The sequence below is a fragment of the Podarcis liolepis genome, assembly GCF_965112155.1.
Source record: "Podarcis liolepis genome assembly, chromosome: 7".
NCBI classification, from domain to species: Eukaryota; Metazoa; Chordata; class Lepidosauria; order Squamata; family Lacertidae; genus Podarcis; species Podarcis liolepis.
Window position 1 is genome coordinate 46,226,571 of NC_139561.1, and position 12,122 is coordinate 46,238,692.

General features: G+C 44.9%; 1 protein-coding gene across 6 annotated transcripts in view; it reads left to right on the top strand.

Annotated features, from left to right (window-relative positions):
* Nucleotides 1–12,122, top strand: part of RIPOR1 (RHO family interacting cell polarization regulator 1) — a 111,584-nt gene that overhangs the window by 29,232 nt on the left and 70,230 nt on the right. Inside the window, exon 1 of one of the 6 annotated variants that reach the window (XM_083514794.1) lies at nt 3,867–3,985. The exons of 4 other annotated variants lie outside the window; for them this stretch is intronic. In XM_083514794.1, coding sequence (XP_083370920.1) covers nt 3,925–3,985 — 61 coding nt within the window. In that variant the 5' untranslated portion in view covers nt 3,867–3,924. Of the gene's footprint in view, nt 1–3,866; nt 3,986–12,122 lie in introns of those variants that run through there. One more of the 6 variants, XM_083514783.1, reaches the window with a different exon arrangement.

Genomic DNA, 12,122 nt, shown 5'->3' on the forward strand with positions numbered 1-12,122 from the left:
CTCCCAGTTTTGGGGATTAATAATAATAAAAGAATGTTTTGTCCTTTTAGGTGTGGCTGAGAGGAAGGTGCCTCAGTTTTTGCATGTGCAGAATCATAGAACTGAAAAAGATCTAGTTGAATCCCTTCCTCAGTTCAGGATGCAGCGACAGCATCCATGATAGGTGGCTGTTTAGCCTCTGCTTAAGTAAACCCACCACAAAGGAGAGCCCACCACCACCTGAGGAAGTCTGTCCCACTGTGGAACAGCTCTTACCATTAGGATGTTTCTCCTGATCTTTAGCTGAAATCTGCTTCCTTTCCATTTCCACCCATTGGTTTTAGCCCTTCCCTCTGGAGCATCATCTTCTGCATAGTAGCCCTTCAAATATTTGCATATAGATATAATATCTTCTCTTAATCTTCTCTTGCACAGGCGAAACATACCTAGCTCTTTCAGCCATTTTTTAGGACTTGGTTTCCAGATCCCTTGGCATCCTGATCACATAGGCTGATCACATTTCTCCGATGAAAATAGGTAGGGACGTCCCATTCCATAATGATAATTTTACTATTTATACCCCACACATCTTACTGGGTTGCCCCAGCCATGCTGGGCAGCTTCCAACATATATAAAAACAAAATAAAACATTAAATAAACCCTTCCCTTTACAGGATTGCCTTCAGATGGCTCGGAGGTTGGATAACTCCATACACTCCAACATTTCTCCAATGAAAATAGGGAGATCTTAAGGAAAAGTGGGACATTCCGGAATCAAATCAGAAATTGGGACGGCTTCTCTATATCAGGGACATCCCTGCAAAATAGAGACACTTGGAGGATCTGTGATCCTCTTCCTCTGGACATGCACCTGTTCATCGAAATGCTGCTTAAAATGTGGCACCTTGAACTGGACATGGTGCTCCCTGTGCTGTATAGAAATAGGCTGATATTAACCTGCCTCATATTTCTAAGGATCTTTCTACTTGTATCTCCAAAAAGATGAAAAGGCATAGGGTTTCTGTTTTAGCACCTTATGGGATGCATTGAGCAAACAAATTTGATAAGCCTCGTGTTTCCCAATTGCAGTGGGTGTTGCTTTGCCTGGGGCTGACCATATTCCCAGCCTATTATCCTCCAGGTGTTGTTGGGCTCCAGCTCCCATGAGCACCAGCCAATGTAGCAAATGGTTAAAGATGATGAGGGCACTGAAGGCCATCAGTTTGGGGAATTCTGCACTAAGTAATGCTTGGTGGCTGCCTTGGAGCAGTGCTTCGTAGTGGGAGCAGTATTATTCTTGCTGCTGCAGTAGATGGAATGGCCTTTCTGTTGTTCTCAGAGCTACTTGGCATACATGGTGCTTCTTGGGACTGCTGTGAGAGAGATCTGATACTATGGGAAGGTGAGAACGGACTAGGAAAAAAGGGTCAAACACAGTCCTGCCACCAGCCCAAATATTCCAGTGGGCTTTTGGCCAAGTGTGAGGCCCGTTTAAATAGTTTTGACAAGGGTGCCAAAGTTAAGGCCAGCACTGTGAAATGAGTAGCACTTTATCTGGATTGGTGTTTTTCTCTCTCTGCTGTGTCCTTGTGCCATTTATATAACAGCTTTGTAAATGACAAGAGGAATTTGGTCCTGCGGGTTGAATATTTTAGAGCAGCCTAGGAACCAGTTTGCTGTTTCCTAAATGGTGCTTGTGCTTTTGCACTTTAGATCTTAGTGAATTCTCAGCTGTGCCTGCCTTTGAGGAGTGCCCAAGGGATCCAGAGCATTTTTCAGTTTCTGGATCCTTAGGCTTGGGTTGTGTATCTCCTGTTAAAGCAGCACTAAAGGCTTGTTTTTAGTCTGAAGTTTAGATGTAAAGTTAATCTTGTTTCTCAGCAGATGCTAAGGCAAGTGTGTATTCTGTACTTAATCATATCCAAATAGGTTTGTGAGACTTGATATCTGGAAGTTTTATGAGGATCACTGCGATCAAGCAGGGAAAGGGAATTCCTTTCTGTTTCATTTCCTCAAGACGCCTGTGAGCCTCTCCATCACGGAGGCGTACAAATTGTGGTGCTGCATATTGAGATACAGTTGATGCAGCCAGGGATGGGAAACCTTTTCCAGACCAAGGGCCATGTGTCAGTGGTGGGCAGGGCCAGGGCCAGATGCAAAAGTGGGTGGAGCAAAGGATATGACTCTTAACTTTTGTACGGTAGAGTACATTGCAGCCACACCAAAGCCAGAAGCTTCTACAAACTCCCACCATCCGCATCTTTTTATCTTCTGTCCAGGCAAGTAAGAGGCATTATTGCAGTTCAATGACATTTTCCAGCCAGACAAAAGCAGTTGAGGAGTACACAGAGCAGGGCTACCCTTGGGATAAGGCGTGGCCTGGGGAAGAGTCTCAGGGGATTGTATTTGGTCCATGGACCTGGGGTTCCCCACCCCAGTGTAAAGCAATGTGGAGCAGAGAGAGAAGACTGGGGGACAGATTGTGGGCAGAAACCTGAGAACGAAGCTCTCACTTGGCTGCTGTTAACGTGTATTTTCTTAACTCAAGTGAATGCCTTTCTGAAAGCAGAACTGGATAAGAAGCATAAGGAAATACAGAGAGCCAAGCTACAATGAGAGCAAACAGAACAGCTGAGCTGTTTTCACAAAATACACTTAAGATGGCATCATATTTACTTGTGTCATGCATATCCAATTCCCAGCCCTCTGGAGGAGAACCCAGATGCTAAGCTTCTCTTTAGTAAAAACGGCAGTCTCTGGACGTGCACAGTTAAATTCTGGAAAAAACCAAAACCCCAGGATCAGGATAGTGCATGATTACTCGGGTTTTTTTACTTTAATATTCACATTGCTGGGGACTATCTTTAAATGATAATGCTGATGAACTAACCCTGCTCACGAGTTCAAATATAAGTGCTGGAGTTAATGCAACACAGTTCTGTCAGGGATGCTGTAGTTATATCCTGCACTGAGCAGGGGGGTTTATAAGTGACCTCCAAAGTCTCTTCCAGCTCTACCATTTCTAAGCATATATATTCAGAAGTCTCCCCTACTGAGTTCCCTGGGGCCTCATTCCCTATTCAGCTTCAACAGGATTGAGATGGCCTCTTTAGTTCTAAGATGTGTTATAATAGAAGGAGATTGTTGACTTCTGCTGTATGCCAGGCAGTGTTATAGGCTGGTCTGGAAACTGGCTGGGTCATAGGCATACTCTCTGCTCACTTTTCTCCTTGTTTCTTCCCTCAAGTGTAGGTTGTTGCACCTCTGAGGTGCGTTGCCTTTTCGCCTGGTGTTTTCACAAGCAGTAGCTGTTGCTGGATAGTCTCAATCTCCTTTTGATGTCTGGTGAGGCAAACTTTGCCCGCCTCTTGGGACCAGGCTGATACTTCTTGCTACGGCAAGGACTTCACACAGAAAGGGGCAATCTGTAGAAAGGTGGACCCATTGTTAACTGATTCCAATCCCTGGGAGCCTGCTTCTTTCCCCTTGTTTCTTTTCTGGCTTCTCACATGTGTGGAAATGTGCTGTAAATAATTTCCGGAGAAACTGAACCTCAGTTCTCTCCAGCATCGTTGGGAACTTTTGCAATATATACCGCTGCCCCCCTTGTGTTTTGTTCCATGACATCTTTCCTAGGCCATGTGACTTCCTTCTGAGTTTGCAGTTTGGACATCTGTCCTCCAGAAGAGGCAGGAGGTTATTAAAAGCTATTTCCTGTTGCTGTGTTGTGCTATGGTTTGATTGTGTGTTCCTGTTGCATTTTATCTATCTAAACAGTATAAAAAATACTTTTCCTGTTTAGGCTGTAAATGTTATTATTAATATGTAATCTAATAGGCCTGCTTTCTCATGTTATTTGTGGGACTTGTGGGGACCCAGTGGTTAATAGGAGGAGGGCCTTGAACAGCCATTTATTTACTTTTATCCATGGCCTTTACAACCTCATGATTATTCTTCCCTGTGGAGTGCTTAGGACATTCTTGGAAGTCATAAGAGGTGCTGATGGTAAGTGAATTTGGTACAGAGAGCATTAAAAGCTGGAAGCAGAGGCTGCTATGTTCTGAGCCTTTGGAGTCTAGGTCTTGCATGGATTTTGCTGCCTTCCTTGAGGCAAACACTAGTTATGTTGGCTGCCTTTTCCCTATCAAAGGGAAATAGGTTTTCTGAGTAACAAATACAGTTTACATTGGAATTGGCCAGATTCTGTGTTGTGTATAATTTATGCAGCTCAAGCACATTTGCATGTATTTAGCATAACTTATTATGCTTTAGCTATGCAGGGCTCTGAAGCTCAGCCCCCCAATCACCAGAAATCCTATCCTATTCTTCTGTTGCTGTTCAGTTATGGTTGTGTAATTTCATGTGGCATTTCCCATACATTTTACCCAGCCTTTCTTTGCAGTCATAAGAACTGGGTCCTTGCCTTTGCTTTAAAATGTGGAAGCTGAGATTCTCAGGGCAGTTCTTAAACATTACAGTGGTGCCCCGCAAGACGAATGCCTCACAGGACGAAAAACTCGCTAGACGAAAGAGTTTTCCGTTTTTTGAGTCGTTCCGCAAGACAAATTTCCCTATGGGCTTGCTTCGCAAGACAAAACGTCTTGCGAGTTCTTGCGAGTTTGTTTCCTTTTTCTTAAAGCCGCTAAGCCGTTAATAGCCGCTAAGCCTTTAATAGCCGCTAAGCCGCTAATAGCCGTGCTTCGCAAGACGAAAAAACCGCAAGATGGAGAGACTCACGGAACGGATTAATTTCGTCTTGCGAGGCACCACTGTATGCATTTTTTGACTGTCTTTAAAATATACAAACACACAGGAGCTGCCAAGGCTACAATATGAAATCAAAGCTTGGTATGAAAGGAAAGGGGCTTCTTTCTCCTTTCCCCTTTGCACCATTTCGTGCACTGAGAATGCCCCCCTCCAGATGATTTTGCTCCTTGTAGCAGGTGCATTCGCAGGTGCAAGGAGAAAGGATTAAAATCCTCTCTCCTTCCACACTGAGATTCCACATGATATTTCAACCTCGGAGGCTGCATTGTGTTTAGGGGAAGGGCAGAAGAGCATTTACAGTGGTACCTTGGGTTACATACGCTTCAGGTTACAGACTCCGCTAACCCAGAAATAGTGCTTCAGGTTAAGAACTTTACTTCAGGATGAGAACAGAAATTGTGCTCTGGCAGCGCAGCAGCAGCAGGAGGCCCCATTAGCTAAAGTGGTGCTTCAGGTTAAGAACAGTTTCAGGTTAAGAATGGACCTCCGGAACGAATTAAATACTTAACCTGAGGTACCACTGTACTTTGCATACAGCTTCAATCCCCAGCATCTCCAAGTAGACCTGGGAAAGATTCTGTGCCGGAAATTCTGGAGAGCCTCTGGCTGCCAGTGTAGGCAATACTGAGCTAAACGGTCTGATTCAATAGAAGGCAGCTTTCTGCTGATAGGAAATGGGGAAACAGCTTTATACCAGGTCTTACTCCAGTACATTTCCTGCATTTTCAGGGGAATTGACTAAATGACATTTGATGACCCTTCTTCCTCAGATTCCAGGTCAGACTATTTGCCCATCTATCCCAGTAACATCTTTTCTAGCTGGTGACAGCTTTCCAGGGTCTTTCCCATCACCTCTTACTTCATCCTTTTAACTGGAGGTTCCAGAAGCTGATTCTTGGGACTTCCTACATGCAAAGTATGTATGACTGAAATACAATCATGTCCCATACACATATGTGTAGTGCCCCCCTCAGGATTCGGAATCCTTCTCTCTACATCATATTCCACACTCCTGAGGAATTGGGGAGTCCGTGTCGCTCTGCCCTATCATGCTCCAGCCTGTCAATAAACGTTTGCCTGCAAAACCACATGTGACTGTTGAAGCACTGGGGAAGCTCATCCACCAAAATGCTCCCTGCAAGGGTCTCGATGAATGAGTTGTTGCATCTGTGAGTGTTAAATAATTATGAAAAGCATACTGCACTTCCTATTTTGCAAATGTGGAACTGATAATGGTTGGGTTTCCTCCGTTTGTTTGCTGCATCACCAGCTGTGAAAGCCAGACCCTAGGATGCCTGTTTTGTTGATTTCAGGGTTAGATAAGGACACAGGAGGGACAAATTGGGGTAGTCATTACCACAGTAACACATTCTAGATTTGCCTCCTTGGCACTGTATGCTATGAATTAGTTAGACCCTGTCCAGTCTCATAGTGATTTGGCTAATTTGCATAGGGCAGGCGTGGAGAATATTTGTCGCTTCAGATGTTTCCAGAGCCAAGCCACTTATGAGGCAAGGTGAGGCAACTGCCTCAGATGTCAGGATCCACAGGGGCAGCAGATCTGTTCTCCAAGGAATGCATTGCCTGCTGCTGCTGCAGTAGCAGCAACAGTTGTGGTGCGCTCCTTGGAAGCCAGATCTGCCCCCCATGCCACCTCTACAGTGACCTTTTGACCAATAGGAGGCACTGCTGGTCTCCTCCCCCCCGTTGTGTAGATCAGACATAGGCAAACTCAGCCCTCCAGATGTTTTGGGACTACAACTCCCACCATCCCTAGCTAACAGGACCAGTTGTCAGGGATGATGGGAGTTGTAGTCCCAAAGCATCTGGAGGGCTGAGTTTGCCTATGCCTGGTGTAGATCTTTATTGGCCCCTTGGTCCTGATGTAGATCTTCATTCACCCCTTTTTCCCTGGCCATGGTAGGATGGAACAGCATTTTGTGGTTCACTTCAGGTGCCAAAATATATTGAGCCAGTCCTGGATGTTGCTGAACTACAACTCTCATCATCCATGGCCATTGGCTATGCTTGCTGGGCTGAAGGGAGTTGTGGTCCACAACATCTGGTGGACCAAAGATTCCTCACCCCTGGCATATGGTAATTTGTATTGGGGAAAATTTAGTTTGTATGAGAAAATTTTCAGATGCCCTCAATAGTTATCAAACTTAGAATGTTTATTTTACTTGTATTTAGTAAACAAAGCTGAATACTTTTGAAACTGCCAAGCTTGCATATTTATTTTCAGTTGGCATTTGGTCATCATTGCTAATGCGAGTGTGGAATCTCTTAGGAAAAATTTTCTGCTGCACGTTTCAAAAGGACTAGAAGCATTTTAGTGCCCAACTTCTCTCAGCTTATCTGTTTGATGCCATCTGCCTTTCCTCCCACGAAAACGATGGGGAAATGCCTTCTCAACTCTGCACGTGTAACACCTTTGCTCTTCTGTACATGCATGGCGTGGGTATTCCACCCACCTACCCTGTTCATGCAGGAGTAGGAGTGTGAAACCTGAGGCCCTCCAGATATTGTTGGGTTTCACTCCCATCAGCCCAGCCAACATGGTCAGTAGTCAGGAAAGATGGCACTTGTGGTTCAGCAACACCTGTAGGGCTCCCCTAGCCCTATAGGGGGATCTGGAGAGAAGCAATTACTCTGGCAACCCTTTTGCTCCTTGTAGCCTGGACTGGGCTCTTTTCTGCGTGCTGATTGTTGTGGAATTTTGTCTCTCAGCCCTTCCTTTGGAATGCCGGGAGAATCTCATTCACTGTGAAGCCCACATAGCTCACCAAGTGTTTTTCGTGGTGGGAGGTGTTCCCTGCAGGGCTAGTGAAGGCATGGAGGAGGAGGAAGACAATGTGGAAGGTCAGGGTAGGCGTGGGGCTAAGATTATTCTTGGCTCTTAGCATGCTGAGGCAGCAGCAAACTTGTTTAGACATTATACCTTCTGAAAACTGTTCCTCAGGCCGGAGACAGCTGTTGGGATAAAAGCAGCTTTACAGCATGGGGAGGGGTTGGGAGGAGTAGAGAAGAAGTCAAGGGAAGAAAAGATGGAGATCTGCAGAGGAAAAAGTTGTGTGGCCCTGCATTACATGAAATAAAGTGTCTGTCCTTAGCAGTGATGTGGACTTTCCAGAAATATTTGACCTGGAAAATTTTCTTACGCAAATTAGCCTAAATTTGCATGGGGTAATTTTCAGTTTGCATCAGGAAATTTTCTGATGTCTCAGAAGAGAGTGATCTAATTTAGAGTGTTTATTTTTCTTGGGTATCATAAACAAAGTGAAAAGCTTAAGCTGCCAGGCTAAACTCTGTTTGCAGTTGGTGCCCATCCACTGTTACTAATGAACTTAGAAAAAGGAAAGTTTTCTAAGGAAAAAAAAGAACTCTGGGAAATTCACCACCCTGAATTACTGCTTTTTGGTTATGTGATCCTGCAGTCCAGGAATGACTTTTTGTATCCTGAGACATTTCTCTACCCCACCTAAAACAAGGGAAGACCATCCTTTCCTGTCAGATTCTTTCATCTTTAAAAAAAAACAACAAGCATGGCAACTGTGTCCATATCTAAACCATCAATTAAAAAATCAACTGGCATGATAGGGCATGTGAATGTTCCTAGAGCATATAGGAGGAACAGACCTCACGAGTGTTCAGAATGGACACAACCTTTGACCTGCCCAGGAAGGCTTTGCTGCTTTGTTGTCTGTTTCACTTTTAACCTCTCCTGGTTGCAAACATAAGCAGGTTTTTGTGCTCCAGCAAGTGATATTTATGTAGCCATCATGGCTAATAGCCAGCCATAGCCTTGCCCTCCATTGATTTGTCTGATGCTGTTTTAAAGTGGCCCAATTTGGTGCCTATTACTCATTTCTCTTCCTTTTAAAAATGCAATTTATATCCCACCCTTCCTTCTGAAGGAGCACAGGGCGGCAAACACATCAATAATATAAATAGCCTAAAAATAGTTTTTTTGTTTTTTTTTAACTTCTAAAAATAAAAGATTCTCTCAACCAGTGAAGTCAGGGTTTCTAGTAACAGTGGCTTTTCAGCCTGGGTAAACAGAAATGTTTTTAAGTTTCTCCTGAAAGTCAACAATGAGGGAGACGGGCATAGCTTACCAGGGAGGGTGCTCCACAGATAGGAAATTGCCACAGATAAGGCCATGTCATGGGTCAGTGCTGATAGCCCAGTGGTGGCACCTCACCTGCCTGTTGTAGGGTACTATACTGATGGTTGATACTGAGGAAGATGCTTGGTTATTGAGGAATATAGACGAAGGCACTGCTGCTTAATTTTTCATGCTTATGGGGAATGTGCTGCCATAACAGGTATAACAGAGGTTTGTGCAAAGGCCTCGTTGCCTAACATGGGACTCAGTTTTTCCTTCTAGGACTTTGATGTTTCTGCCATTTTATCCCTAAGCCAGGCTGGACAGCATCACTCGTTGGCTTAGCGTCTGATGTAGTTAGCATTAAACTCCCATACGCACACCACCACCACCTAACACAAGAATGGAAAATGCAGCTGCTCTGTCAAACCTGCTCCCTGTTCTCCCTCTGTCCTCAAATCTTTGGGTGCTTGTTGCATGTGATTGCTTTGGAGTGTCCTGGCTACCTTCTTCCCTAGGCTCATTTTAATTTGGACGGTTGGTTTGAAAGGGTTCCAGGAAGCTTAGAACAGCCCGTGCTCTCTGCCTGTGACAGACCCGGACAGAGAGGCCTCAGCAGAGTTAATGTTTATCCAGTGAGAGTGACTGCTGCTCTGAGATTTGGGCCTCCAGGGCAACTGAGACCTGACATTTCCCATCTGCACAGAGGATGGCAGCTAATGCAGGTACAACGCCTCTGCAGGTCCGGTGCTGATCATGGATTGGCAGGCGACTTACACAAGAAATGCACACTAGATCACTTCTCTCTCTCTCCCCCCCCCCGTCTTCCATGGAGTACAAGCTGCTCGCTGACCTGTACACCCTTTCCTACAAAGTTTCTCTTCTTGTCAATTCTGGAATAGTTCCTCACATCTGATAGGAATGTAGAAAGCTGGGTCATTCTATTGGTTCATCTAGCTCAGTATTGTCCACACTGTCTGGCAGCACCTCTCCAGGGCTTCAGAAAAGAGTCCCCCAGCCCTATCTGGAAATGCCAGGGATTGAACCCGGAACCGTTTTAATGCAATGCATGCGCTCTGCCACTGGGCTACAGCCCTTTCCCCTGATCAGAGGTGTGCCCTTTCTGCCCTTTCTTAGCTTCCACATTTACTTAGGCACAGTTGTCAAGCTTGTTTTTAAAAGGTGAGAGAAGGATGGTCTTGTTGAGTGGGGGCCTTACCTTGAACAGCTGTGCAATAGTAAGTAGGACTCTTAGCCTTTCAGAATCCCATGCTCAGACTGTACAGTGGTACCTCAGGTTACAGACGCTTTGGGTTACAGACGATTCAGGTTACAGACTCCGCTAATCCAGAAATAGTGCTTCAGGTTAAGAACTTTGCTTCAGGATGAGAAGAGAAATTGCGCAGCGGCAGCAGGAGGCCCCATTAGCTAAAGCGGTACCTCAGGTTAAGAACAGTTTCAGGTTAAGAACGGACCTCCAGAACGAATTAAGTTCTTAACATGAGGTACCACTGTAGTTGCCTTATCATAGGAATCTCAGACTATTACTAGAGAAGAGGAAGAATCTAGGAACCCCACCCCCACCCCAATTTCGAAGCAAGTACACTGTGCTTTGAAAAAGGCTTTAGGGGAACTTGTGAAGTCTGCGCGATTGGCTCCCTTGCAGCCTTCATGTCACTTTTCTTTAACTCGGCTTCAAGAAGTGCAATGTACTTTGAGGAGTTTCTTTAGAACTATAAGCTTCTGGAACTAACGTGGTTTAGGAGTGGAATACCTGCCTAAGCTCCTGGGTTCAATTCCTTGCATTTCCAGTAAAATGGTAGCAGGCCTAGAAAATACCAGGTCAGATCAGTACTGTCTTCTCTGGGTAGCATCTGCTCTCCAGACTTTCAGGCAGAGAACCTTTCCCACCACCTGCTGCTTGAGATCCTTTTATGGAGGTGCCAGGGACTGAAGCGGAGACCTTCTGCATGCAAACCAAGTAAGCCAAAACCTGAGCGAGAGAAAATGAAGCTGCTGAGTCAGACTGTTGGGCCATCTAGCTCAGTTTTGTCCACATTGCAGCATTTCTCCAGAAGCAGCATATCTCCTGAGTTTCATAACGGAGTCTGTCAGCCTGACCTGGAGATGCCGGGGATTGAACCGGGAACCTTCTGCATGCAAAGCTGATGCGTTTCCCCATCTTAGTGGAAGAGCACCTGCTTTGCATGCAGAAGGTCACAGCTTCGATCTCTGGCATCTCCAGGCAGAGCTTGGGAATGTCCAGTGCCTGAAACCCTGGAGAGTCACTGCTGCCCAGTGCGGAAAATACTGAGCTAGATGAGCCAATGGTCTGATTTGGTGAAAGCTCCCTATGTTCCCATGGAAAACTGCTGCTGTTCAGAGTACTGTAGATGTTACTGGGCTGGAATGGTCAGTGATCCGACTCAGTACAAGGTGGCTGTGTACTTTTATGTATTACATAACCACTCAAAGCTTTCCTCTTCTCAAAACATTACTCTTTGGGGTTGACAGTGGTGGTGTACCTTGATAAAAAGAAAAATTATAAAATGGCAGGTTCCACAGAGCAATGATATGCAGGCCAAGTATGTGTTGTGCTGATTTGCTGAAGTACTGAATTTGGTTTTCTAACTAGAGAACTGTAGTTTTGTTGGCAGGCAATCTTCTATGCTTCAGTGCACAGGATGTCTTAAAAGTGTGAGTGACTGGGTTTTGTAAAAACCTGAACGCGAATTTTCACTTTATAATAATCTTTCTGTTTGAATGTGCTGTTTCAGTTCAACACTTGTGTAAACACGATTCACAAATGCTATTAATTCTGGCTGCTTTACAGAGCTGTGCAATTAGGAAAAGCATGCATTTGCATAATTTAGTCTTTTAATTTGCATCATATGGCCTTTACTTATAAATATCTAGGCTGCTCAAGGTTAAGCTAACGGTAGCTTTGTCGAAGTAGGATCTTTATACAAGGTGAGCTGACCAGCATCCAGCAGCTCACACCTTTTTCCTAGTTGAAATTTTGCCTGTCCTGGTGAGAGTAAGAGAATATTTGCAGACTCTTACCTGCCTAAAGTTAATGGTGGCAGAATGGTGTTCTTTACATGTCTGAGGAACACGAGGTTAAGTTATTTGTCCATTTCATCCAGTATTGTCCACTCTGCTCTAGCCAGTTTGGGAAGGGCCATAACTGAGTGGTGATGCCAGGAATCGACCACTGCATGCAGAAGTTTCAGGTTTAATCCTCCTCAGCATCTTCAGGTAGGGCTG